The sequence below is a fragment of the Aplidium turbinatum genome, chromosome 5 (genome assembly GCF_918807975.1).
Source record: "Aplidium turbinatum chromosome 5, kaAplTurb1.1, whole genome shotgun sequence".
Taxonomy (NCBI): domain Eukaryota; kingdom Metazoa; phylum Chordata; class Ascidiacea; order Aplousobranchia; family Polyclinidae; genus Aplidium; species Aplidium turbinatum.
In genome coordinates, this window is record NC_137476.1 from 32,186,533 (window position 1) to 32,209,905 (window position 23,373).

The 23,373-nt window shown below is 35.6% G+C and overlaps 1 protein-coding gene across 2 annotated transcripts in view; it reads left to right on the forward strand.

Annotated features, from left to right (window-relative positions):
• The window catches only part of LOC145770710 (VWFA and cache domain-containing protein 1-like), a 36,719-nt gene extending 14,487 nt beyond the window's left edge, over positions 1-22,232 (forward strand). The window contains exons 8-25 of one of the 2 annotated variants that reach the window (XM_082582406.1): positions 2,994-3,137; positions 3,962-4,011; positions 4,827-4,965; positions 5,401-5,550; positions 6,502-6,619; positions 7,497-7,608; positions 9,215-9,380; positions 9,955-10,091; positions 10,731-10,909; positions 11,120-11,230; positions 12,359-12,484; positions 13,081-13,273; positions 14,806-14,970; positions 16,062-16,128; positions 17,808-18,063; positions 18,689-18,801; positions 18,998-19,143; positions 22,041-22,232. In XM_082582406.1, the coding sequence (XP_082438532.1) occupies positions 2,994-3,137; positions 3,962-4,011; positions 4,827-4,965; positions 5,401-5,550; positions 6,502-6,619; positions 7,497-7,608; positions 9,215-9,380; positions 9,955-10,091; positions 10,731-10,909; positions 11,120-11,230; positions 12,359-12,484; positions 13,081-13,273; positions 14,806-14,970; positions 16,062-16,128; positions 17,808-18,063; positions 18,689-18,801; positions 18,998-19,143; positions 22,041-22,178 (2,510 nt within the window). In that variant the 3' untranslated portion in view covers positions 22,179-22,232. Of the gene's footprint in view, positions 1-2,993; positions 3,138-3,961; positions 4,012-4,826; positions 4,966-5,400; positions 5,551-6,501; positions 6,620-7,496; positions 7,609-9,214; positions 9,381-9,954; positions 10,092-10,730; positions 10,910-11,119; positions 11,231-12,358; positions 12,485-13,080; positions 13,274-14,805; positions 14,971-16,061; positions 16,129-17,778; positions 18,064-18,688; positions 18,802-18,997; positions 19,144-22,040 lie in introns of those variants that run through there. The other variant, XM_082582407.1, reaches the window with a different exon arrangement.
• Positions 22,233-23,373: the final 1,141 nt, after the last annotated feature.

Here is a 23,373-nt window from a genome sequence, read left to right on the forward strand (position 1 = left end):
GACCATGCAGGCTTGTCGCAAAAGCTCCGGACAAAGAGTACCAAGCATGGCCGAAAACTACAAAGCCGTGGCAGCGGATTCATCTCGACTATGCTGGACCTTTCTTAGGAAAGATGTGGCTGATTTGCGTTGATGCCCACTCAAAATATCCTTATGTTTCTATGCAGAACATCGGACAGGCAACTTCTAAAGCAACGATCAGCGCACTTCAACAAATCTTTGCGATAGAAGGCTCTCCGGACACGATTGTCTCAGACAACGGAAGCCAGTTTACGTCCGGAGAGTTCAAGACATTTTGCATCAAGTTAGGAATACATCACATCACCTCGCCAGTGTTCCATCCTGCATCAAATGACGAAGCGGAACGCTTCGTCCAAACCTTTAAAAGGGCGATGGAAAAAAACTATAAGGGAGAAGTGAGCAAGCAAAATGCTCATCTCTTAGTAGTCACAACGTACAGAAGCACACCTCACCCATGCCTCGACTGGAAGACTCCAGCCGAAGTTCTTCATGGGCGCCAGCCGAAAACGCTATTGTCCTTGTTCTCGCCAAAGGAAGAAAGTAATTCAAAACAAGAACCTGCATCTCATAAGCGAAGCTATGAAGAAGGTTCATTGGTTTACGCTCGAAACTATGCATCTGGTTCGAAGTGGCTCCCGGGTACGGTAATTAAAAGACGGGGACGTGTCCTGTACAACGTACGAACGGAACGAGGCGTTTGGAAGAGACACATCAATCAACTTCAGCCCAGGTTTCAAAACGTTCATACTGAAAGTAAAAGTGATTTTTCTGATTCAAGTAAAGTTAAGGTTGCACCAAGTCCAAAGAAAGATTTCGAACCGACCGATACCAATGAACACTCTGGGCATAGTAAAGCTGTCCCACAGAGACGCTATCCAGTTCGAAACAGACGCAAACCTGATTTTTATCAGGCTTAGTCAATACGTTTGTTAGTCGTATGTGCTTCTGACTCTAATTGTAATACGACCATTATTGCAGTGATCTGTCAGAAGCACTATATATATTGTGTATGTTAAGTCGTGAATGCTTGGTTAGTATCACCCTCTCTTAGCTGTAATGTTTTATTTCTACTGCTAAGTGTTAATTTATAAGGGAAGAGTGATACAGTTAGTAACGTTTATTTTGCGTTATGGTCATTGCCTAGTGCATTGCACCGGGTCACGTGCACATGATTACGTCGTGCCGCCCTGTGGCTGTGAGTAGTTGGTAATTACGGCAGCAGGACTTCTTGGTAGCCACACAATGATTTGGCCTTAGTTCATTTCTAGCTCTACTCGTGTTGAGACCTCTTTTCAATTTCTTTACGTTTACCTACAAGCGTAACATACACTATGGTGTATTTTGTGCTGAAGTCTGCTAAAATACACTTAACCTTGTACATTCTTTTGAACTAATCCATCCACCTCAACCTCTCACATCAATTTTCACTCGACAGCAGAGACTGTTATGCACTGAACTGTAGTGGCGTAACAGATGAGATTAGAACTGGAGTACTCTTAGTTGTCCCTAGTGCAGGGTTTTCCAAACTTTTTTGGGCGACGGACCACTGTTTACGAAATTTTTTGGGCCATGGACAATTTTTCATAAACAACTGTTTAACGCCAACGAAGGTGCAACAAGTAAGATTTACGATACTGGATGGCAAAAGCATTCGAAATCATTTAAGTTGTAAAGAACCGCGGCAATTTTCTTTGACAGGGTACGGTACGTACTGTACAGCGTATATGTGTGACTTTTTAATTTCTTGTCATATCGCCACGGACTACCTGTGCAGTCGTCGCGGACCACCAATGGTCCGCGGACCACAGTTTGGGAAACCCTGCCCTAGTGGATTTGTCTGATGCGATTAATGATTTTGATTCTACAATCCATTTTGATCCATTAACTTTTGACTTTTCAATCGATATTGCTGCAACGCTACGAAATTTCTTTTCTTTTCAAATTTAGATCAGAGACTTTGGGAATTTTACGATTGCATTTATGAAAACTTTATAAAAGCGAATAATTTTTGTGAAATGTGTCATACTAAATTTGTGTTCAGAAAACCCATTATTATAATTATTTATTCCACATCATTATTACAATTATTATGAATATTTTAATTATTATAATTGTTATGATTATAATAAATATAATTTTATAATTATTGTAATTATTGTTTTATGTTTATGTTATACATAATTTTCATAAATATTACACTATAGCCTATTATAATTAGTACATTATTAATTGCTTTTGGGCAAAGGTTTTTATAAAATGACACATAGTGTCTTTGGAAGAACTTGTAAAACGTGACCTTGTAGCCCTGAACATGGACTCTGCCAACTCAATAAGTCGCGAGGTGTGGAGCGGAAGACTTCGTTCTCGACAGACAGACAGGCCACACCCTCGACATGAGGATTAATTCATAGCCTGTATAATCAAAATTGGTCGATGATGATGATTGTTGCGACTACTGACATTTGTTAAACTGCTCTTCTTATTCGCTTTTTATTACGTAATTGCAACCTTCCGTAATTTACTTTTGTTGATAACAATTAATTCATATTCTGTGGCACTCTGTAGCATAAATTAATGGCACAATACTAATGAGCTCAGCCTCAGCCGACACACGCGTCCATTGTTCATTGCTATATATTCTTTTTACCCTCGACTGCAGAGAAACATTTGTAGATTAGAAAAATCAGTGTGGCTGCACCAGTATATTGATTAATCACCATATGCGGTGTATGATAAGTGATATGCAATACTCTCTGATCTAAAGTAAGGATAGGCTATTCAGCCTTAAGATCGCTCCTTCTACTAAAATTCTTTTTCGTAAAGAACAAAAGCAGGGAAGGGATCACAAAAAAGTTACATATATGTATAGCCAGCACTGTTTTATTGAGTTTTGAAAAGCGTTCTATCAAAAAAGGGTTGAAGGTCATATTGCCTGTCAATAAAAAAAAAAAAATGATATTTTTGTGCTTCAGATAATTTCCCTGGTTGCACGATCCACATGATTTCTGATGGATCGCCTAATGACATGACTTCTTACTTATTGGCGGCAGGAAGAAGAAAAGTTCAAACTTTTAATCGGCCAATTTATCTTTTGACTTACGGAGTTGGAAATTTTGGTAAAGTTTTTGTGTACTTTTTAACACACGTTAATATTTTCAACTATTTTAAATGATAATTTAGCGGTTTGTTCCAAAATAACCATAAGTATTAATTGTTACTTTTCACAATAATAATTAGTATTGCTTATCAAACAGATTCTGTCGTGCTTGAAAAGGTGCATTGCATTTATGTAGTATTTAATTGCAAAGAGGTGTAGCAACCAACAAAGCCATTTAATCTGGTGCAGATCTTCAGACGCAGTAGGCTACTGATCTTACTTGATCTGGTGGAGATATTGCTAGATGTTAAGTAGGTTTGTAGGTAATAATAAGAGAAGAAAGAGTAAGTGTTTTTGGCTGGCCTAGATTACTGGACTGTGTGCTCACTGCTTACCAGTAAACCCAACACCTAGCTACAGTAGTAGGCTACAGTAGTTTGTTTCTGAATAAACATAGCATAGCTTATTACAATATAAGGGGCTTTGTTATAACGCAGTAACAGTTTACCTGGCTCACTTTAATAAAGATGATGAAAAAATAATGAAGCGACAAATGATGAAAAAAGGGAAAATGAGGCAAACAAGATGTTGTTGCGTTATTAACTAGGGACGGTACATTACGGGACGCGCAACTCCGTTGTTCCGCAAACATTAGAAGGGTCAATTGCCGATTTGACATTTTTTTACGCTTTGGTGCTGGCTTGCTTCCAACTTAAAACCTTAAATTACTTTAAAACCAACTTCACTCTTCTTATATAACCTACAAAATGTACAATATTTTGTAAATGAACTCATCCATCAAACTTTGTTGCTTTTTTAATAATTATAAAATTTTATTTGTAGAATTTCAAGTTTTGAAAAACTTAGGAAACATAAGCATCGGAAAACTCCAGGTAAAGTTTTTGAAGTTGTTCTTGATGCAGTTTGGACTACTTACGGTTTTAAAACGTTATTTTGCATAAATATTCATGTCTTGGCTTTTTGTTGTTGTTGTTGTTTTTTTTGTGGTGATAAATTGGCTTACTTTGTTGTACAGCATAAACTATTCAGCGTGTTAGGTCCGAGTAATTACTAGTACTGTATAATTTTTAATAACATTCAATGAAAGTCTGTACAACTTGCTATCATGGATTTGGACATAAAAAGCTTAGAGAATGATAACTTTAGTGATTGCTATTGTACTATAAGGATAGCCATCACAGCCGTGGGGTGATGAACTGATCAAGTTATTTTAAATAAAGAAAAATTAATCAACTCTTGACTATTAAAAAGCATGTAGCCTAAAGGCAGTTTCCATGCTTAAAACGAATTATGCTTCAAAATAAAGTTAAGCCTGCTGTAGGTCATAACTTTCAGGCGTTAGTGCTTGGTTACGCATAATGCAAGCTACTCAGCTATACGAATTTCTTTGCACTACGAAACATAATCGTGAAGGTTTGAAACCGAAAACTTCTGGAGTTTTTTACCTGCAATCTTCTTCTCTTGTTTGAGACAAGATTGTTCAAATTTCAGGGCAGGTGATGGAAAGCCAGGTGCTGAGTGTAGCTTTGTCTAGAGCTGTTATACCATGCGTTCCATTTGGTGCATTGTAAATGGGACATTCAAGAACGACATGGTTTTAGACTACTACTGCAGATTTGCAACACGAAAAATAAACTTTAACCTTCACAATTTGGTCGTTGCATTCATGACATATTATTTTCATTAGGGTGGAAATTTCACCAGAGTGACTGATCCCAGTCTGCTCCGAGAACAGCTGTCCGATTTCTACAAAAAAAAGTACGCACAAGCCCCAGTTAGCGATAACCCAATTTGGTCCGTGCCTTACCTTGACTGGGGTGGATTGGGTAAGTGACATCTACTTCTATGAAAGTTTTGAGTTTGTTTTGGTATAAGCGACTAAAATAAACTAAGCTAGAACTAAGAAAAACAATTAACTTTTAGCCTTCAAGGAATCCATGATAAAATGCTGACTACAATGACATTTACAGACGGAATAAAATTTCAACACTGCAAAAATTGTCATCTTACCGGGCGCAGTAACTGAGTGCAGGAAATGATTGAAAGCTTCTAAAAGTAATATTTCCAAGTGGAGTTAAAAAATTGAAATTTTTTAGAAAATTTCTGTCTCACAGTGGCAGTAGGGGTAGTCAAAATTTTCAAAATGTGACAAATCACGTTGCATTTCCAGGTAGCTATGTTTTGATGAAAACCAAAAGCTAATTTCTGATTGCAGAAGATTTTCCATTGACGTTGCTTGAATATTGTTTATTTATTTCTAGGTCAAATAATCACTGGTACATTACGCGTCTATGTAGCCAATGAATTTGTTGGAGTAGCTGCTATTGATGTTACTCTGGAAGACCTGCTTGCTGAGTCAACACATTTTCGACCAAATGAATATTCCTATGCTTTCGTCATTGATAAACTTGGTATCACAACCTCATAGATTATAATAACAATAACAATCATGATAACAATGGTAGCAACAACAAAAATACTAATAACATTTTAATGTTTTACAAAATTAGATGGTTACCTAACAAGATGATAATTGACAATAAAATAATATGGTGATAGAAATTGATAATAAAATAATAAGGTGATAATAAAACAATAAGATGATTATAATTGATAATGAAACAATAAGTTGATAGAAATTGATAATAAAATAATAAGGTGATAATAATTAATAATGAAATAATAAGTTGATAGAAATTGATAATAAAATAATAAGGTGATAATAATTGATAATGAAATAATAATGTGATAATAATTAGTAATAAAGGCAAAAAGCTCATCATACAACGAATTATGAAAAAACGTTTAGGAGATAGGAAGCACCTGCGGCAAACAACTGCGTATTGAGGCGAGGAAACGCTGTTTTGCCTCGCGTAATTAACCGCCATGTGATGTGTCTTTCTCCTCTGCTTTGCAGTTTCATTCTTGCGCATTTCGTTTTACCATTCATTGTGTAGATTAGTTATTTTCAATGTAGATGTTATTGTAAAATCAGTTATTTTCGTTACTTGAGAAGGGCTAACTTGAGTATGGCTAAAAACGTTCGTAGTTTATAGATTATGTTCACTCTAATTGCATGATGTTAAATGCCGTGTGGTTGCTTGGATTTATTTGTCTATGGTTAAAGAAAGTCGCCTTTCTACCAAAATTGTATAATCACAATGATAGCAAAAAATAGCATTAATAACATTTTAATTTGTAAAATTTTGTTTTGATGCTGCACAAAACTAGCAAAACCTACATAGTAAAGTAAATATTTAAAAAGAAATAGCAAGTATTACCAATATGGTTATTGATATTAGTATTCACTGTGCTTACATTACTATAAATTATACATAAACGGATTTGGTTTTTTTGCTTAGGCCTCATTGTAAATCATCCCCTTTATCCATACTTGAATAATGCCGACGCTTTGTATGTCAGTGCGACGGCCCTTGAAAGGGAACCTGAATTCGATGCTGTGTTTCAATCCATGAGAAGGTAATTCCAAAATAGTATTGTCATACTGACAAATTCATGTGCATTGGAAGTAAGATTTATCGTATTTATAAAGTAATGTGAAAACATCAATGCTTTAGTACGAATACACTTCATTGAAGATCAGTCTTTCATAAACCAAACGATTTAGTTAAACCGTGGATTTTTACATGTACTGTGTGAACAGTAGGCTATTTTGACTGTAAGTTTTCATCCAAACTAACGTTCTCATCAATACTGATTTAAAACTCTTTATGAGCAGTTGACTGTCCCTTGCCAAGAAAATAATGGCAAAATCAGAACAGCTCACTAGTTGAATATACAGTTTTGATTGGTTTCTGCTTTTTATTATGCTGCATCTTCTACTGTGCATTTAAGCTGTGTTGAAGTGCATTTAGGCTGTCGCATTCACAAATTATGTATGTCACAACAACAAAATTAAGAAAATCATGTTTTCTTAGTGTTGTCACAACGAAGGCAAAACAAATTAAGTGTTTTTATGGGATGTTTAACTCATTGCCAACAATCCGAAGAAAGTAGACAGCTCAATATGACTTAACCTTCTGGGAGGAATTGAATAGACAATTTTTGTACTACCGCTTTATGGTTAATACTTTCCGTGTGAAAAGTTTGTTTTAAGTCCAATTTAATATTGGATTTTGCTATACTTTTTAATATAAATTGGATAAGTCACTCAACTTGTTTAATTAACAAAGTCAACGAAAATATATGCTTTCTTAGCATCAACAAAAAAATCTAAATAACTCTAAGAAATGTAAAGTTTTACTCATTTAACCAAATCATTATTGATATTCTTTATAGGTCTACAAATGTTAATCAAGATTAGCTTACAATTGGCTTACTTCAATTTCGTTCACAGAGGTGAATCTGGAAATAAAACCTTCCTTGCAACAAAGGTTCTTCCAAATGGCGATAGCAATAAACGGGGAGTGATACAACACCGCGTGCTGTCGACATATTATTGGAAAGCGGTACAGACTAAAACCTATTTCTTGCTGTATTTATAATTATATATTATTTATATTTATTATTGAAACCTATATTCACTCAAGAAACTTAAATGGTCCTGGGCAGGTCGTATAGCAAGATATCAGGACAATAGATGGACTAAAAAATTAACAACATGGACACCACGAGAAACCAAAAGAAAGAAAGGAAAACCAAAAGTGAGATGGAGGGACGACATTGACAAACAATGCAATACAACCAATTGGTACCAACTAGTACATAATCATGTAAATTGGCATGAAAAGAGGAAGGCTTACGCTCTGCAGTGGGCTCTCACAGGCTGAAAATGATGATGATATTCACTCAACAAAACAATAGTTTACTAGAGAAAAAAAATCAAAAATCTTCTTACGTCATCTCAAGATGACACTTTTAATCTTAACAATAAACAACAGTTCACAATGCTGTAATGTTGTATCTTGATGTTTAACGTGGACAACGTAAAAGCTTGAACAAACATACCAGTATCAAAATAGCACTGAAAGAAGTTTCTGATTCTAATTTTAGACCTTTGAATGTGTTGCAATAAGATAATAGACCACAAGGGATGGACGACAAGTGGCTCTCCATGCCTCATCTTGTGAGTACCATCTGAACCCAAGCAGATGAGAAGTGAAACTTGTCTACAAAGATCCTTCACTCGCAAAGCTGATGGACAAGACATTTTTGCGGCTAATTCGGCGGACCATAAATGGAATTCTGAATAGAATTTAAGTACCACAATACCCCATTCGTTCATCCCCTACGCCGACGCACGCCCCATCGCTTTGACACTACGAAGACAGGCGTGGGTGCGCTTCAAGTATCTTCGTACGGAAGTTGGACTTTTCCACTTACCCATGCACCAATGGGGAATGGCCTCTTCCTCCTCCCGTGAATGTGGTGCTGAGGAACAGATCGCAGACCACATCATCAATGACTGTACCATTTGCAAGCCACCCAACGAAGTGGAAGGTCTGCGAGTCTTAGACGATGAAATCAAAGACTGAATGCTCTCTAGTAGCCTTCCAGTGCAACCTAGTCCGGAAACATTGTAAATCTAGAGTGGTGAAAAGATAAACCCTCGTCCCCAGAGGCTCATACCACACTTTTTAATGCAGACAAAAGAAAAAAAGTTTACTCAAGCAAAAATATACTTTACCAATGAAACGATTTAAAAGTTGGTATCAATAAAACAAAACAAAATTCTCAATGTCAAGTGCAAATCCGAGTAAAAATTCTAAGTGAATCAAATCACTATGAAGAAACTTCAACAGCATGTTTCACCGTCTGCATAGGATCCTATATTTCTTCACCCTCTAAATAGGATCCTATGTGGCATATCAAATGAAATGATTTTATCAAACTATTCAATTAGTTTTATTTGTATTAAGAAGTACATACCTACCTTACATACCTACAAGTATGACAATAGAATACACAAAAAATGTAGATAAACTGAAATGAAGAAATATTCTCGTATGCCACGCATGAAGATAAAAAACACAAAAGCTATGTTGAAGATAGCACATATATCATTTACTGTGTAATAAATATACCAATAAAAAACTTTTTCTGGTGTTTTTTTAGATTCCAAAGACAAATTTTTCTGTCTGTATTGTGTTGGCTAGAAACAGCACCGAGTCTCAGCTTGCTTCTCAGGGGTCTTTGCCGCGTGGATCGTTCTTCCACCATGGTCTCAATTTTATTTCGCCAGCTTCTCCTTGTGTCCATTTGAACAGTTTAGCGTCCAAAGGTAGGAGGATATATATTTATCCTTAGAATTCGTATTTATTATTTCCGTGTGTGATCTCTCAATTTGCCAATAGAAAAAGCTGGCAAAAAATCTCGTAAGGTTGCTTAAAATGCTTTTTGCATATTAATGATATTAAGGTACAGGTCTACAAGCAACAAGGAAACTGAGAAAATAGAAATCTGTTATTTCCCTTAGTCAATAAATATTCTTTTCATTTCATTTTCAAACATTTATACATCATTTATACATTCATACATCATACATTTCATTACTTTTAAGATGACAAGATTTGTTTTAAATATCACTTTGTTACATGTGTGTCAGATATAGACATTTACCTTACCTTCTTACCTTCTTCTTACCTTCTTCTTCTTATCTTCTTCGGTATACCTTCTTACAACATCGTTGTTTGACAATGACACAGTAGTTACTAGAATACTCTATTGATACAAATTTATTTATGATAAAGAAAAAATACTTTTCTCTGAATGATTTGTTTTAAAACGTGAGTTTGATTCACAACTTTAAAAAACTTTTAAGTTAGCACTGATTCATCTTTTGGTGATTTTGTCAGACAAAAGTTCGGTCTTTTTTTCATGGAGAGCTTTTGAGGATCCTTCATACACATTGTTCCATCGGACTACTCGGAAAAAAGTAGAAGAAATAGGACAATTTATGGATGGAACTGGCCCTATTCTAAGTGAATTTAAAGTACGTTGTATTTTAACAAACGTTGAACTTTGACGCTCCAAGGTAGAAGGGAAAATTAAACTTAAGGAATCAGAGGTTCTGAACAGTGAGGCAAAAACAGATTATCACTGGTACCAATGATATCTTTGTGCCTCTAATTCTAAGAAATTCTACAATACATGAACTATACCGCATCCAAAGAATATGCGATGGTTTCTTCAACTTTCCTGGCTCGGTGAAATGTTCACGGGCTTATGAAATTATCTCGTGCTCGGTTACAAAAATACCCTCTGGACCCCCACCCCTTTCTCCGTTACTGCGTACCACCGGGTCGCGTATCACTGGTTCGAAATTACTACACTATCTCAAATATTATGTAACACATTGTATATTTCTATACAAAAGCAAATTTAACGGGTTGTTTCAGGCTTGATGGGATGTGTAGAAGGTTCTATATGAAATAATATGATAATAGATTTTATTTTGATGATAAATCTAAGAAAATCTTATCCCAAGTGAACAAACTGTGAAGATTTTTTGAATAGAAATAACTATGTTTTTTCAATTTACTTTGTTTGGCGTTTTTCTTGGTATAGAGAACCCTTTTTGTAGACTTGTATTTGATGCGACACTATAACAACTTACATCATTTATATTCAGGAAGGGGTTAAGGATGAGGTAGTTGCAACTCAAAAAGCTGAAGAACTATGGGTTTCTACAATATACAATGAACAACTAAGTCAAATTTTGTGGAGGTTTTTAAGTACAAAGAAAGGAGTTTATCGTATATTTCCTGGTGTTCAACTACCTGAAGCATTTGCACCTACAGAACGAGACTGGTAATTTTTTTTGTTTTTGTTTCAGTCATAACTAAAGTGATTTATATTTAAGTTGTTTTGTTCCTGTATCGTATCAAAAAAGATTTTGTTTATGTCTTTTCTTTTCCTTTTTATTTGCAGTTTTAGATAATAAACATTGTCTGCACGTTTTAGTCTAATGCTTTTCTTGGTACGGAACCAATTTCATGTTTTTCTCTGTTTTTTGCCCAGGTTTCAGCTTGCTGTGGCATCTCGTGGAAAAGATATCATCACTCCTCCTTACATCGATGCTGCATCCGGGTCACAAGTCATTTCAATTTGTAGTGCTCTGTTTGAAGAGAGGTATATGAAAATTCCCTGGGTTCGATTCCAGGTCGAGTCATACCAAAGACTTTAAAAAGGGTACCGATTGTGCTCTTTCATGCATAACGCAGTGAGGATAAATCGGGTAATAAACTGGTGACATATCACCCTCTTCCAATCTGCCTTCGCCAGCATGGAAGCAGTATGGCTCATAAAATCACATGGAACCCTGTCAAGTAACCCATGTCAATGCACAATCTGCTGCAAGCGGAGATAGCGAATGATTATTATATGAAAATTAAAGTTTTCGCCTTAGCGTAGTTGCTTTATTTACAAACTTTTTTTTTAATTTGTTTTATAAAATTATTTATCAATTTTTCTTTTACACACAAAAATAGCCATTTTTGTGTGTAAAAATGTATGACCCGCTGAGGTCACTCTGCTCTAGCCTATTTCTTTATGGTTCAACAAAGCTAAATCTCTACCAAAGCTTTATAAACTTTAGTTTTCAAAAGTTTTCAATTCTTAAATCATAATAATGTGTGCTTTTATAGCGCTATATCTATCGCGGATATGCATTGCTCCTTAGCGCTTTACAAAGCAGACAGTGTTAGTGCAGTCCGTTGTTTTTGTTGTATGACAAGTGGGAACAGCGAAAGACTGTACCACAACAGACACGTAGAAGCAGCGAAAGACTGTTCAGCCATCGAGTCAATTACTTTCATGGTGTTATGCTTGTAAGAGTCTTGCGAAGTTACACTGCGAAGTTGTAATTTAAATCTTGCGAAGTTGTAATGGAGCTTTAGCCACTCTGCCAAGCAATTAGAAGACCTAATTTACATAGATGAAAGCTATAACCAGTGCTTCAGTAAGGTAGAGATATTGCGTTACCGGACGCGCAGCTCCGCTTTTCAGGCAGCATTAGAATTATCAATTGCCAATAATTTGTCAAGTTTTTTTACCCTTCGCTACAAGGTTACTTTCAACAAAAACCTATTACTCAACCACCTTTACTCCTCTTTATATAATCCATAAAAGTGCATAATTTTGTAGACCTAAATCAGAAAAAACGGTAACCCTTCTAGTGTTGCGAATAAGCCAAAAGTGGATGTAGCTTCGCACACCCATGATCTAAAATCTCTTCATTAATAAAATATATTCCTTTAGGGAAACAGGAAACGACACAGAAAACAGAAAAATATTTGCTGTAATTGGAATTGATCTATTGCCGACATATTTTTTCAGCGTGTTGATGGAAATGTATCCCGTTTGTTCACAACAAGCTACATTTAAGTAAGGCTAAATCATTGTAAAATTAACTTAGCTTAAATATTTGTGTACTGGAAGGCACTTGAAAAAATAGCTGTTTTAGGCAAAGCATACAGCTGTTTTAGGCAAAGCGGAGTGTAGATTTTTGAGCCTACTACTAGATACGATCAATAAATAAAACTCACTTTTGAAGTTTTTTGAAATTCATTTTAACTTTTTGATACCCAGTGTAATTTTAAAACAATGCTAGCTACATGCGTGATACAAAGCTTTGCCTCGCAACAAAATATCTACGAGATTCTTGATCGCTTTCAAAGTATGAGTTTTTGAATGGGAAATATCAAGGTTACTGAGAAGAAAAAAAAAGTTGGAATTAGGGAAACTTTTAAATTTTACGAAATTGTATCAGAAATGTAGCCTTGCAAGAAATCTGCAGAACTGTCTGAGTTTTTTCGGGTAAACTGCGAAAAAACGTTGGGCAAGAAAGGGTGAATTCATTAATGAATAGAACTGTTGAAAGGATGTTTAAAAAATTGAAAAAGTCATATGATCAGTCAAAACAGTGAAAAAACAAAATGAAATAGCAATTAATTAACTTGGAATAAATTTGCGTCTATTAGATGTCTTCTGATTGACAAGGCTGGGTTTGTAATCGTGACGGACGAATACGCTACAGCTCAATCTGCTCACCCCGAAGTGAAACACTTAACTCAAATAGAACCACAAATTACTCGTGTTCTGATTCGCGATAGCGTGTTGGAGAGGATCAATTGTTCTAATATTGCTACTGGCTTGTTACAGAGAAGTTACAAAGTAAATATATTTTTTACAAAACCTCATGATGAAAGTATATTTAAACCGTTAAACAAATTGTTTAAATGAAGAGTGTAATTTTGAAAGTACGTAAGTCCAAACTTTCAAAATTAAGCTCTTAAGTTTGAAACAGAACTTACTGTAGTTACTTTTAAAATAAAAGTTTTGCGTGTTGCAAAATCTGTCACACTTTAAAGTGGACTTCGGTACTCTTTTGTGCTGAAATATTGCAACAACATTTAAGTGAATGCTAAAAGCACTTTTTCCAATGCTAACTACAATTTAGCAAAATGTGACTTAGGCACTTTCAATACTACACTTTTAAAATTCTATACATTGTTTATGATATGCCAACTTGCTTATGGAAATCTTTATTCTCGCATTGAAAAACCTTTTTTAGAAGTTTAATTCTGGAAGTTTCATACTCGTGCAGAAGCTTTACAGTAAACCATTGGCACAGACATGGCCACTTAGACTGGCAGAGTAAAGCTTCCACTTGCTGAATTAATGTTGCGTTTTTTATATACTGTATCATACTTGCTAAATTATACAGTACTGTATTATTAAGCAGCGCTGGTTCACATTTTTGAGTATGCGCTTGATCAACGCATGTTGAAGACTGCTCTTCATTTAGCGGCACCATGTGGATAGAATACTTTAAAGACAACAACAAATGGAGATTTTACACAGACAATCTCGGTAACCGCGCTTGCGTCAGTGATTCAAAAGCTCTACAAGTATGTGAAACCGCCAGAAATGAACTTTCAGAAGCTTTCTCAGTCCGAGGGTAAAGATTCAAACCAACCAACCAAAGCAATTATGCCAAAAAGTCACTTTCCAACAATTTGTTGAGATGTTATTTATAAAAAAGTTTTTTACTCCAGTTGTTGAATACAATACTGCACATCACTTGGCGAATAAGGAAGATTTTCTTTTTATCAGTTTTTTTTTATTGAGAAATTGTTCATCATTGCGACTTTTTTAGCGTGTTTTACTTTCACAACAGGTCCACTTCAGGTAAGCTGCTGGTAATTCTAATAGCGTAGCCTGCAAACCTCCAAATTAATTAATATATTAAATCATAAATATCAGTAATCTGTCAAGTCCATGTAGCTATACAAAGTGAAAATTACATGACTTTTAACTTTTTTTTTTTTAGAAAAAAAAATGTCTAAAATGACATTGTTACCTGCAGGCAACGGACAATGCTTCGATCTTAAGAATCTCTTCAGTGCAGAAAAATGAGAATAGAAAGTTGTCTTGGACTGCCTCAAAGTTTATACACCCCTTCTTTTTCTTTTAATTAATCTAGTTCTTTTTGTAAGTTTTTTTTATGTTTTTAACAGTCTCCAGGGAGACAAAGCGATCACCAACTAAAGTAATAAAACATTACGAAAAGTACTTTTCGTAAATGTACTTTCGTAAATGTATTTTCGTACTTTTCGTAAAAGTACTTTTCGTAATGTCTTTTTGAGTCAATAATACTTTTAAAGTAATAAACTTTTTAATTACTGATATATTTAAATTAAAAGGTGAAGGACAGCCAGTCAATATACTGGGGAACTTACGGACACGGATCTTCACACTTTTTTGGATTCAAGTTTATTCCAGTTCCACAAACAAATTCTTATCTGATAATCCGGACACGCACAACCAGCACGTGCGTCAATTCGTTGTTCTGCCATTGTGGAAACCAAGTGAGATTTTGCACGATGTTTTACCTAATATTCACGTTTTTTTAGTAATAAAAATCTATTTACAACAATCATTATGTTTATGCGTTCCTCTGTTGGAACTTTACTCTGTATGCATTAGGGAAGTTGTGCACACCAAATAACTCCACTATCAAAAATTTAGTCTGAAACAAAAAACTAACTCTAGCGCCAAAAATTACAACTACTAGCGGAGCAGTGGGAGCATCGGTTCAACTACTACCAAGAACACGCATTTGCATCTTTCTATGACGTTTAACTGACGTTTGTTACGTTCTACTGCTCGAAAAGATGTGTAATTAACTTACTTGAAGATAAATACATTTTTTTTCTCATGTCTATTCATACAAATCTTCGACCACGAGGCATGTGCAAAAGTGTCACAAAATAAATATGAAAAATCAATTCCTCTTAGCAATACTGACAAGATCATATTTGTAGAGGCATTTGGAGCAATTAATATCTGTACTATGCTAGGGTAGTCAAGTAGTTTACAAAACACAATATTAGCTTTCTGTCTTAGGCCATTAAAATGGTGAAGGCAAACGTATTGACTGACGAAACGTTAGAAATGAAGCTGTGCACTACTTTCAACATCTTATAGTTGTCTATTTCGTGTTTAATACTGGTAGAAACTGAAGCAAATAAAACCTACTAAGTAACTAAATACAGTAGATTGATTTACATGGCATAGCTGTAAGCTAAGCAATCAAGTAAAAAATTATTATCATGAAAATTCACTTGGAAGAACAGTAACTTTGTTTAGTGCCCGAATGATCAGTATGTTAGGTTTAGTAAGCTCTGCTCCAGTTAAAGATTAGGTCAATTAACTGATTGCACACATTTTGCAAAAAGCCAACAAAATTGAAGCAACGATGTGGATCATGTGGTCACATTATAAAATAAATAAAAAATGAAAAAGTTGCCTACGGTACATAAAAAGTTTATGGTACATAAAAAGTTTATGGTGTTGTAGAGTTGCAATATACACGCTGTACTGTTGTTATGACAAATTTTGCGATTAATTTTCAGCCAACAGCGTCCAACTAGACTTAAAAAGTGTTTTATATTTTCAGGCTTCTACAAAAACAGGCACCTCATCAATAAGTACAAGCTCTGCACAAAGTACAAGTTTCAGTACAGGTTTGAAAATTAACCTTTAGTTTACTCAGAGAAGCTAGTCATTGGAATATTAATGGTATAGTATGATTTTATTACCGGATTCAGTTCAATATTTAGAGATATTAAGACTAAATGAACTGATAACAGTGTGAAAGATTGATTGCTGATGATTTGCAACTCCAAAAGTTATGTTCATCTCAACTAACGTGCAGCAGTGTAAGGTATTGCAAAACTAGGACTAATCGGTTTTATTTTGCTTGTAACGTAGCACAAGTTGTGATATTCTGTTGTGCAAAGTTTCCATTCAATTCAATTTTTTTTTTTGCTGCTGGCGCAAACATGTACAGAACGGCAAAGTAAACATACAAATTTGACACCAACAAAAGGGAAAGATGGCAAAACCCAAAATTTTAAAATATACATCGATAAAACAGTGTTACCACCATCTTAAAATTGCACAGCCACCAAACCTAGAAAGCGAGATAGAAATTTTTTTTGTGAAATAGTCCTACAATTACAATTAACACTTGTAAGTGCAAGGGCGATTAAACTTTATAACACAAAGAAAAATTTCAAACTGTAACAGGTTTCCTGAACTTTTGCTTTGTGAGTCTTCAAAAGCATTTAAAAAAGTTTATGCTATAAAAGATTCAGCAAGGCAAAAGTACAGGAAACTGGCTCAGTGTGACTGCAAGAATTTAGAAAAACTAAAAAAAAGAGCAAAGATACGATTTAATATAAAAAAAAATACATAGGCCTACATAGCTCAACTAAATTTTTTTTCATTGCTCAACTACATCCATATACTTTTATATTTAACTCAAGAATAATTTCTCAAAAGAAGAGTAAGTAATTTAGTTTGGCTCACTGGGAATGCAATTGATTACAAACTGACATGACCATTACAACATAATAATAAAAGAATGGATCGTTTGTAAAGCGAATTGAAGTCAGCCGACCTTGATCATATTTTTTCGTAGGCATTCATATTTTAGCTACTGTAACATTAAGTAATAATGTCAGGGCTGTGGAGTCTGGCAAAAAATATGCGATTTCGACTTTCGGTTTATAAGTGGCCGACTCCGACTTCGGCTTGTGTTGCCAGATTTTTCGGGGTTACCGGATTTTTTATTTTTACTTTTTAATGTTTTTTAAAACTTGATTTCACTTCAGTTATGATCGAAACGCAAAATGTGATTTTCACAAAACTGACGCAAACAAACACTTCTATTTTCAGAGAAATTTTTAGAGTAATACGGAAAACAAGAAACAATATTTTACTGAAAATGCAAACAAAATTTTAGTGCTAATCATTTTGAATCAAGTGGGAGTCGGCCTTTTTTAACGACTTCTACTCCAGACACGCCAAAATCCCAAAGACTCTGACTCCACAGCTCTGAATAATATTAATGATAGCCAAATACCGTAATAATAACAACAGTGGTACAGGCGATAGGGTGCTGATAACCGGAAATAAAACTAAGATCCTAGTCTATCTGGAACGAATCTGTTCTTGTTTTAATGTAACAGAATGCTTTTTATTTTGAACACCATTGACACCTTTTCTTAGTTGCAATGGGTAAGTAACGTAAGTACGTAACTAAACGTAAATGGTAACGTAGTAACGTAAGTACGTAAGTAAACGTAAGTAATAACGTAAGTACGTAACAGGACCAACTCTTCCTCACTTCCATCATTAGTTGCATCAACTTCTCCAAGAACCAATGACGCTTCCGGGAGTGGTGATGAAGACGAACAGACAATGGATTTGGACCACGATGCTTCTTATCTGAATGATCTCATTGGGGAAGTGTCTTCTCTCGAACAAATTCCGCCTGACGTTAGTTCAACACTGGGCTTGTGCATGGCCACTTGGGAGGATTCGTATTGCGAATGTCCGTGTGCCAGCGAAAATCCACTTTTTAGTTCTTGTCTCAACGACTATTCAATTGTTAGGTAAATACATATAAATAGAAGGAAAAAGAAAATGTATCTGAAGACCCTTAACCTCTGTTCTGGCTTCTCGGTGTTTAGAGAATTGCAGGACATATATTATTTGTAGGATCCATGTAAAAGGATTTAACCAAACGTATAAAATCAGTAAAAAACGAACAGGTTTGGTTTTGGTAAGTGGTTCAGGTTGCTTTTTTACTAACAGAAAGAAAGTTTGAAAATTCTGATTGGTAGAAGTACTTTATAGAACTCTCTACTTCCATCGCAATCATTCAGAGTAAGCGATATTTTTATCTCAACATAGATTGCTTGTATAAGACATCTAGTATATGTTACAAAAAATTAATAATATTCTGTACTGCAGAACATCAAGCATTGTACAAAAAGATTGATGCAGCCTACGTTTTAGGGATGCTAACTAAAATAAACAATTCAGTAAGAAATTGTTTACAATACTTCACAATTATAGTGAAGTAAATCTTTGTGAAGTAAGCAACGATCATGCTGCTGAAAGCGAAACTTATCCTTATGTACTGTATACTATACTTAACCTTAAACGCATTAGAAGTACTTAACATTGACTTGCAAGTAATTTCTGGTCTGTGGAAACTTTTTGTTGTTGTTTCAGTCAAAGTGCTCCTCCTTGCACTCCTTTGAGCAAACCGGTGGTACATTTAGAACACCTTGATGACCTCACTCTATTGGATAAGTGCTACAACACAGCCTTTGAAAAATTCATATGTTCGTAAAGCATTGATATAACAATCAATTTATGGAAAGTTTCCTTTTTAGTTGGAAATAGTTTGACAACTGCATATTGAGTCTACCAAAAAATTTAAATCTTTGCTAACATAACCAGTTCTTTTAAACATTATTTCAACTTAGTCATATTCTATAACTTTTGATTCTCCCAGATTTTTATTAAAATGTATTTTAGTTGTTGAAAAGGAGTTTCCCACTGCCCTGGTGGTTGCCCTATGCCTTGTTGGCATCATAGTCACGATGGCAGGAGTTGTCTTGTTCAACCACCCAAATGTTCAAGCAGAAATACACAAGAAGGCCATACAGAAGCGCGAACAACAGGTAAAACTTGTACATTACCAATACAATACTAGACTTGCAGTGTAGATATGTAGATTGATATATAGTAAACTTGTAGTGTAAATATATATTGATTGTGGAAATCCTTATTCTCGGACTAAGAAAGCTTCTTTGAGAGCTTAACCCTGACAGTTTCGCATACTTATAGAGGCCTTAAAACAAGGGATATTTAAAGGAGGGGATACAAAGGCTTTTATTACGTGTGACAAGAAAGAAAGGTTTCTGTTTATCGTAAAACGACAATTGGCACCGAACACCGATAGTAGTTTAATAAATCTTGTTATGATAACGTGCATTGCGCTATATCAGGCCTGGGTATTCACTGCATGCTCATGGTTAATTGTTAATTCAACTACCCGTATACTTACTTTACATTTAGCCTACTGCAAAACTTTTGTGAAGAAAAACAGCTTACTGGTAACTTTTCAATTGTCTTTCCAAACAAGTAGCCTATTCTTTATATACGCTTTACATAACATTTGCTAACTGTCTTCTGTAGCTTACTGTACCAGCTGCACTACAAAACTTTCTGCAATTTAAAAAAGAACCGCATGTTTAACACTCTACAAACTATCGCTCTGCTTGTGTCGTAAAAATAAGGCAGTCGCTACGAGCTTTCGTATCCTCTTCTTTCGATATCCATGTTTTAAAGATTTGAAACACTGACGCCGGTTCATTCAGCAAGATTGGTGTTGTTCTGATTGAAGTGTTGTTGTCTGTAAATTGTTCCATCCACCAAGTGCAGCTGAAATGAGTTACTTAAGCGTCAGGGATGCATCACGCCAACTAGCCATTTCCTGGAATAGAACTAAACTGGCGCACTGTACCGATCGCACATACCTCGGTGTCAAACTAGATAGGTCCTTCACATACAAATCCCATTTCAAAAAAGTAAGAGCTAAGGTGGCTTTTCGAAATAATATCTTACAGAAACTAAGAAACTTTGATTGGGGCACCCTTCCGAAAACAATACAGTCAACTGCTTTAGCCTTATGCTGTTCGATTGCAGAATATGCCTGCCCAGTTTAGGAACGCTCGGCACATGCCAAGAAAATTGACCCAATATTGAATCAAAATTGCCGTTTAATTACACTCTGTCTCAAACCAACCAACATTACGTCCCTACACATTCTGTCTGTAATTGCTCTCCCAACATTAAAAGAAGCGTGACCAGCAGAAAAGAAAGATCTTGTCCGGACCAGGATTTGAGACACCCATTACATGACCAAATCCCGGCACGCAGGTAGTTGAAGTGGAAAGAAAGTTTCCTTGTTTCATTTGTCTCACTGGGTCAAGATGAGGTCGCCGCCAATGTGCGGGTCAAACTGTGGTAAGAGGAGTTGGCAGCTAGCCCGACTACAGCCAATATGGAGTTCTCTCCCAAAGAAAGTCTTCCTCCCGAAAATCTGGAACCCTAGAAGTATTCACGATGTTTCGACCATTTAAAAGCTTCAGGACGTGAGACGGAGGATTTATTTGAGGATGTAAGACGTTGATGCGACACTGGGGTATTCCTTGGGAAGCACAAGTTGTCAATGTGCACAGGAGAAAACGATGCAGCATGTTTTCGAATGGCCTGTGCTAACAGCAAGATGCCTGCACAGGATTTAGCTGAGTTCAACAATATAGCATGAGCTTGCGTAATGCTTTGGGTTACGTCCGTGTGACACGTGACAAAAAGAAGCGCACACCTTAAAAGTCGAATCTGTGCCACTAAATATTGCAAGATATATCGGAGAACATTAATAGAGTTTCAGAGCCAAGCCGCCCTGTTTTGCAAGCTAAACGTGAAACATTTGTTTTATTTTATATTTTGCGTAAGAAAAGACGTTTTTGTCACAGTCATGCCCTCTGATGAAACAAACATATAATTACACCCAGAGTCGTTGAAGGGGTGGTTTGAGTTAAGTAGCGAAGACCTTCTTGGGCCCTAAAACACTACACTGTTGAAATAGCCTACTGTAAGCTCTTGTGAAATTCCTCAGAAAAGGAAATACTCATACAATCACCCAGGCAAGAGATAGTTTTCTCTTAAGAAGAAAGATTTTTTCAAGATCAGATGGATTTGATGCATATTAATTGTACACACCTAATAATAATGCATTTTTTTACGTTTCCGGTATTGGGTTCAAAAAACTACTTTTGGTTACGCGACTGTTCATGGGCTTCCAACTTGTAGTATTGATGGCGTTAAAAAATTTTTCCGTTGCTGTAACAAGAAAGAAGGTTTGCTGCTGTCTTACAATAATTTATGATAATTCAGAACTTGAAACGATAATAATGAGACTCATGAGGCCAAAGCAGCTCTTTTTCCAGACCATACGCCATAGTTAGCTCCGATATAGTTGACACGAAATTTGAAAACTATTTTTGACCTTGTTTCAATGAAATGCCTATTGCCTTAACCTCAAATTGAGAAACCTCTTCAAAAACAATCCTCTTAAGGGCAAGATACTGATAAAATCATTTTTAAAAGCGATGGCTTTGGCTTATCTTCACAAAAAGCATAATTTTATTGCAAACAAATAGTTTGGATGCAAAGTAACCTATCTTCTTCTTTTTTTATTGTCGCACTTGATTCCAAGCATGGACTTCCTCTTGTATGAAAATTTTCCAAGATTCTCTGTTGTTTGCTTTGTGTATTAGGTGTATGTTGGTGTTAGTTTTGTCGGTTTGTTGGTTTAAAAATACTTTTTTAAGAGGACCCTAAAATCATCTCATGGCCAAGTGTACAAGTACCTCCTAAACGCTTCTTGTCAGCACTAGTTGTTAACCAGTTGTTAACTACAACAGTTGTTAACTAGTTGTTAACCTAAAATACAAATGGTATGTATAAATACAAAAACAAACTGAGTATCTGTTTTTGTTTTACATGTTAGGCTCAAGTTGTCAAGTTCACCAACGCGTTGAGATCGGCCAGAGATGGACGACGCAACAGTACCTATCCAAACAAAGCCTTGAAGAGAGTTGACTCTGCCGAACGCCATGTCATGCAAAGGGCTTCGTTGTCGAATTGAAATGCGCTTACATGTATTGTTTAAATTCAAACATTAAAAATGTGCTATAAGTAGTCCAAGTCATTAAAATTGACCCTTCTTAATCCTTACCTATTCAGTAAGACAATTTTTCAAACCACAAAAAAATTGAAACAGTGATTTTATTTTTCTAGAAAAGATGCTATAATTAGGCAAAAAAATACAAGCTGTTGGTGAAAAAAGTTCAAATCCTGTTAGATTGATGCTGCATACACGTTTAGAATCAATATACCAATGTTGTCCCAGCCATGCTATTATGTCATTACATAAAGATCTGGCGTGAGATCTTGATTACAATGGTATAGCGACAGCAGCGCAAATAACAGTTTTTTCTAACAACGGTTCTTTGAAGAATAGTTTGCCAAATGATAATAATAGATGCAATGATAATAATTGATCAACGATAACGACAGTTTAAGAAACATCATAAATCATCAGACAAGAGTTTGAGGATGTCAAAGATAAAAATTTATTTCGGGTTAAATATTCACTCTGTTTCCAATAAAATGTTCGAAGGAACAGATTGATAATACCACCGTTAATTCAGTTGTTACGCGCCGGCTCAAGATCACGCGGCGCTGGTTCGACTCTCTGAGTGTGCGCTTGAGCAACGCATTCCAGGACTGCTCTCCATTCAGCGGCACCTAATGAATGGAATAATGCTCCGGCAACAACACTTCAACAATCGGAAACTTCATTCTGCCAATCTCGGTAACCGGCCCTGCGTCAAAAGCCTCTTAAACAAGTATGCGAAACTACCAGGAAAAACCAATTAAGGCTTTATCAGTCCGAGGATAAAGATTCAAAACCAACCAACCAACTACAATTCTTGCATGACTTGGAGCCTTCATGACCAATGCTAATATCACACAAATGCACAGGTAATGGAACAGTTCTTGTGTTAATAAGTACTAATAGCCCCTATGCAATTTGTCTAAGTTATGCAAAAATAAAAGAAAGGATGCTATGTAAATCTTAAAAATCAAAGTAAAGAGCGAAATACATAAGATTACAAGAAACAAGTCAAGCACCAAATTTGCAGATTAACATCTTTCAGAGTTTGGAATTTTTGCGATTTCACAAATCCCGCTTGGTTTAATAGTTTTGGAAACCAGAAAAATTTCGGTCATATCGCATCAACCTATTGAAAACAACCTCCGAGAAAAAAAAAATCTGT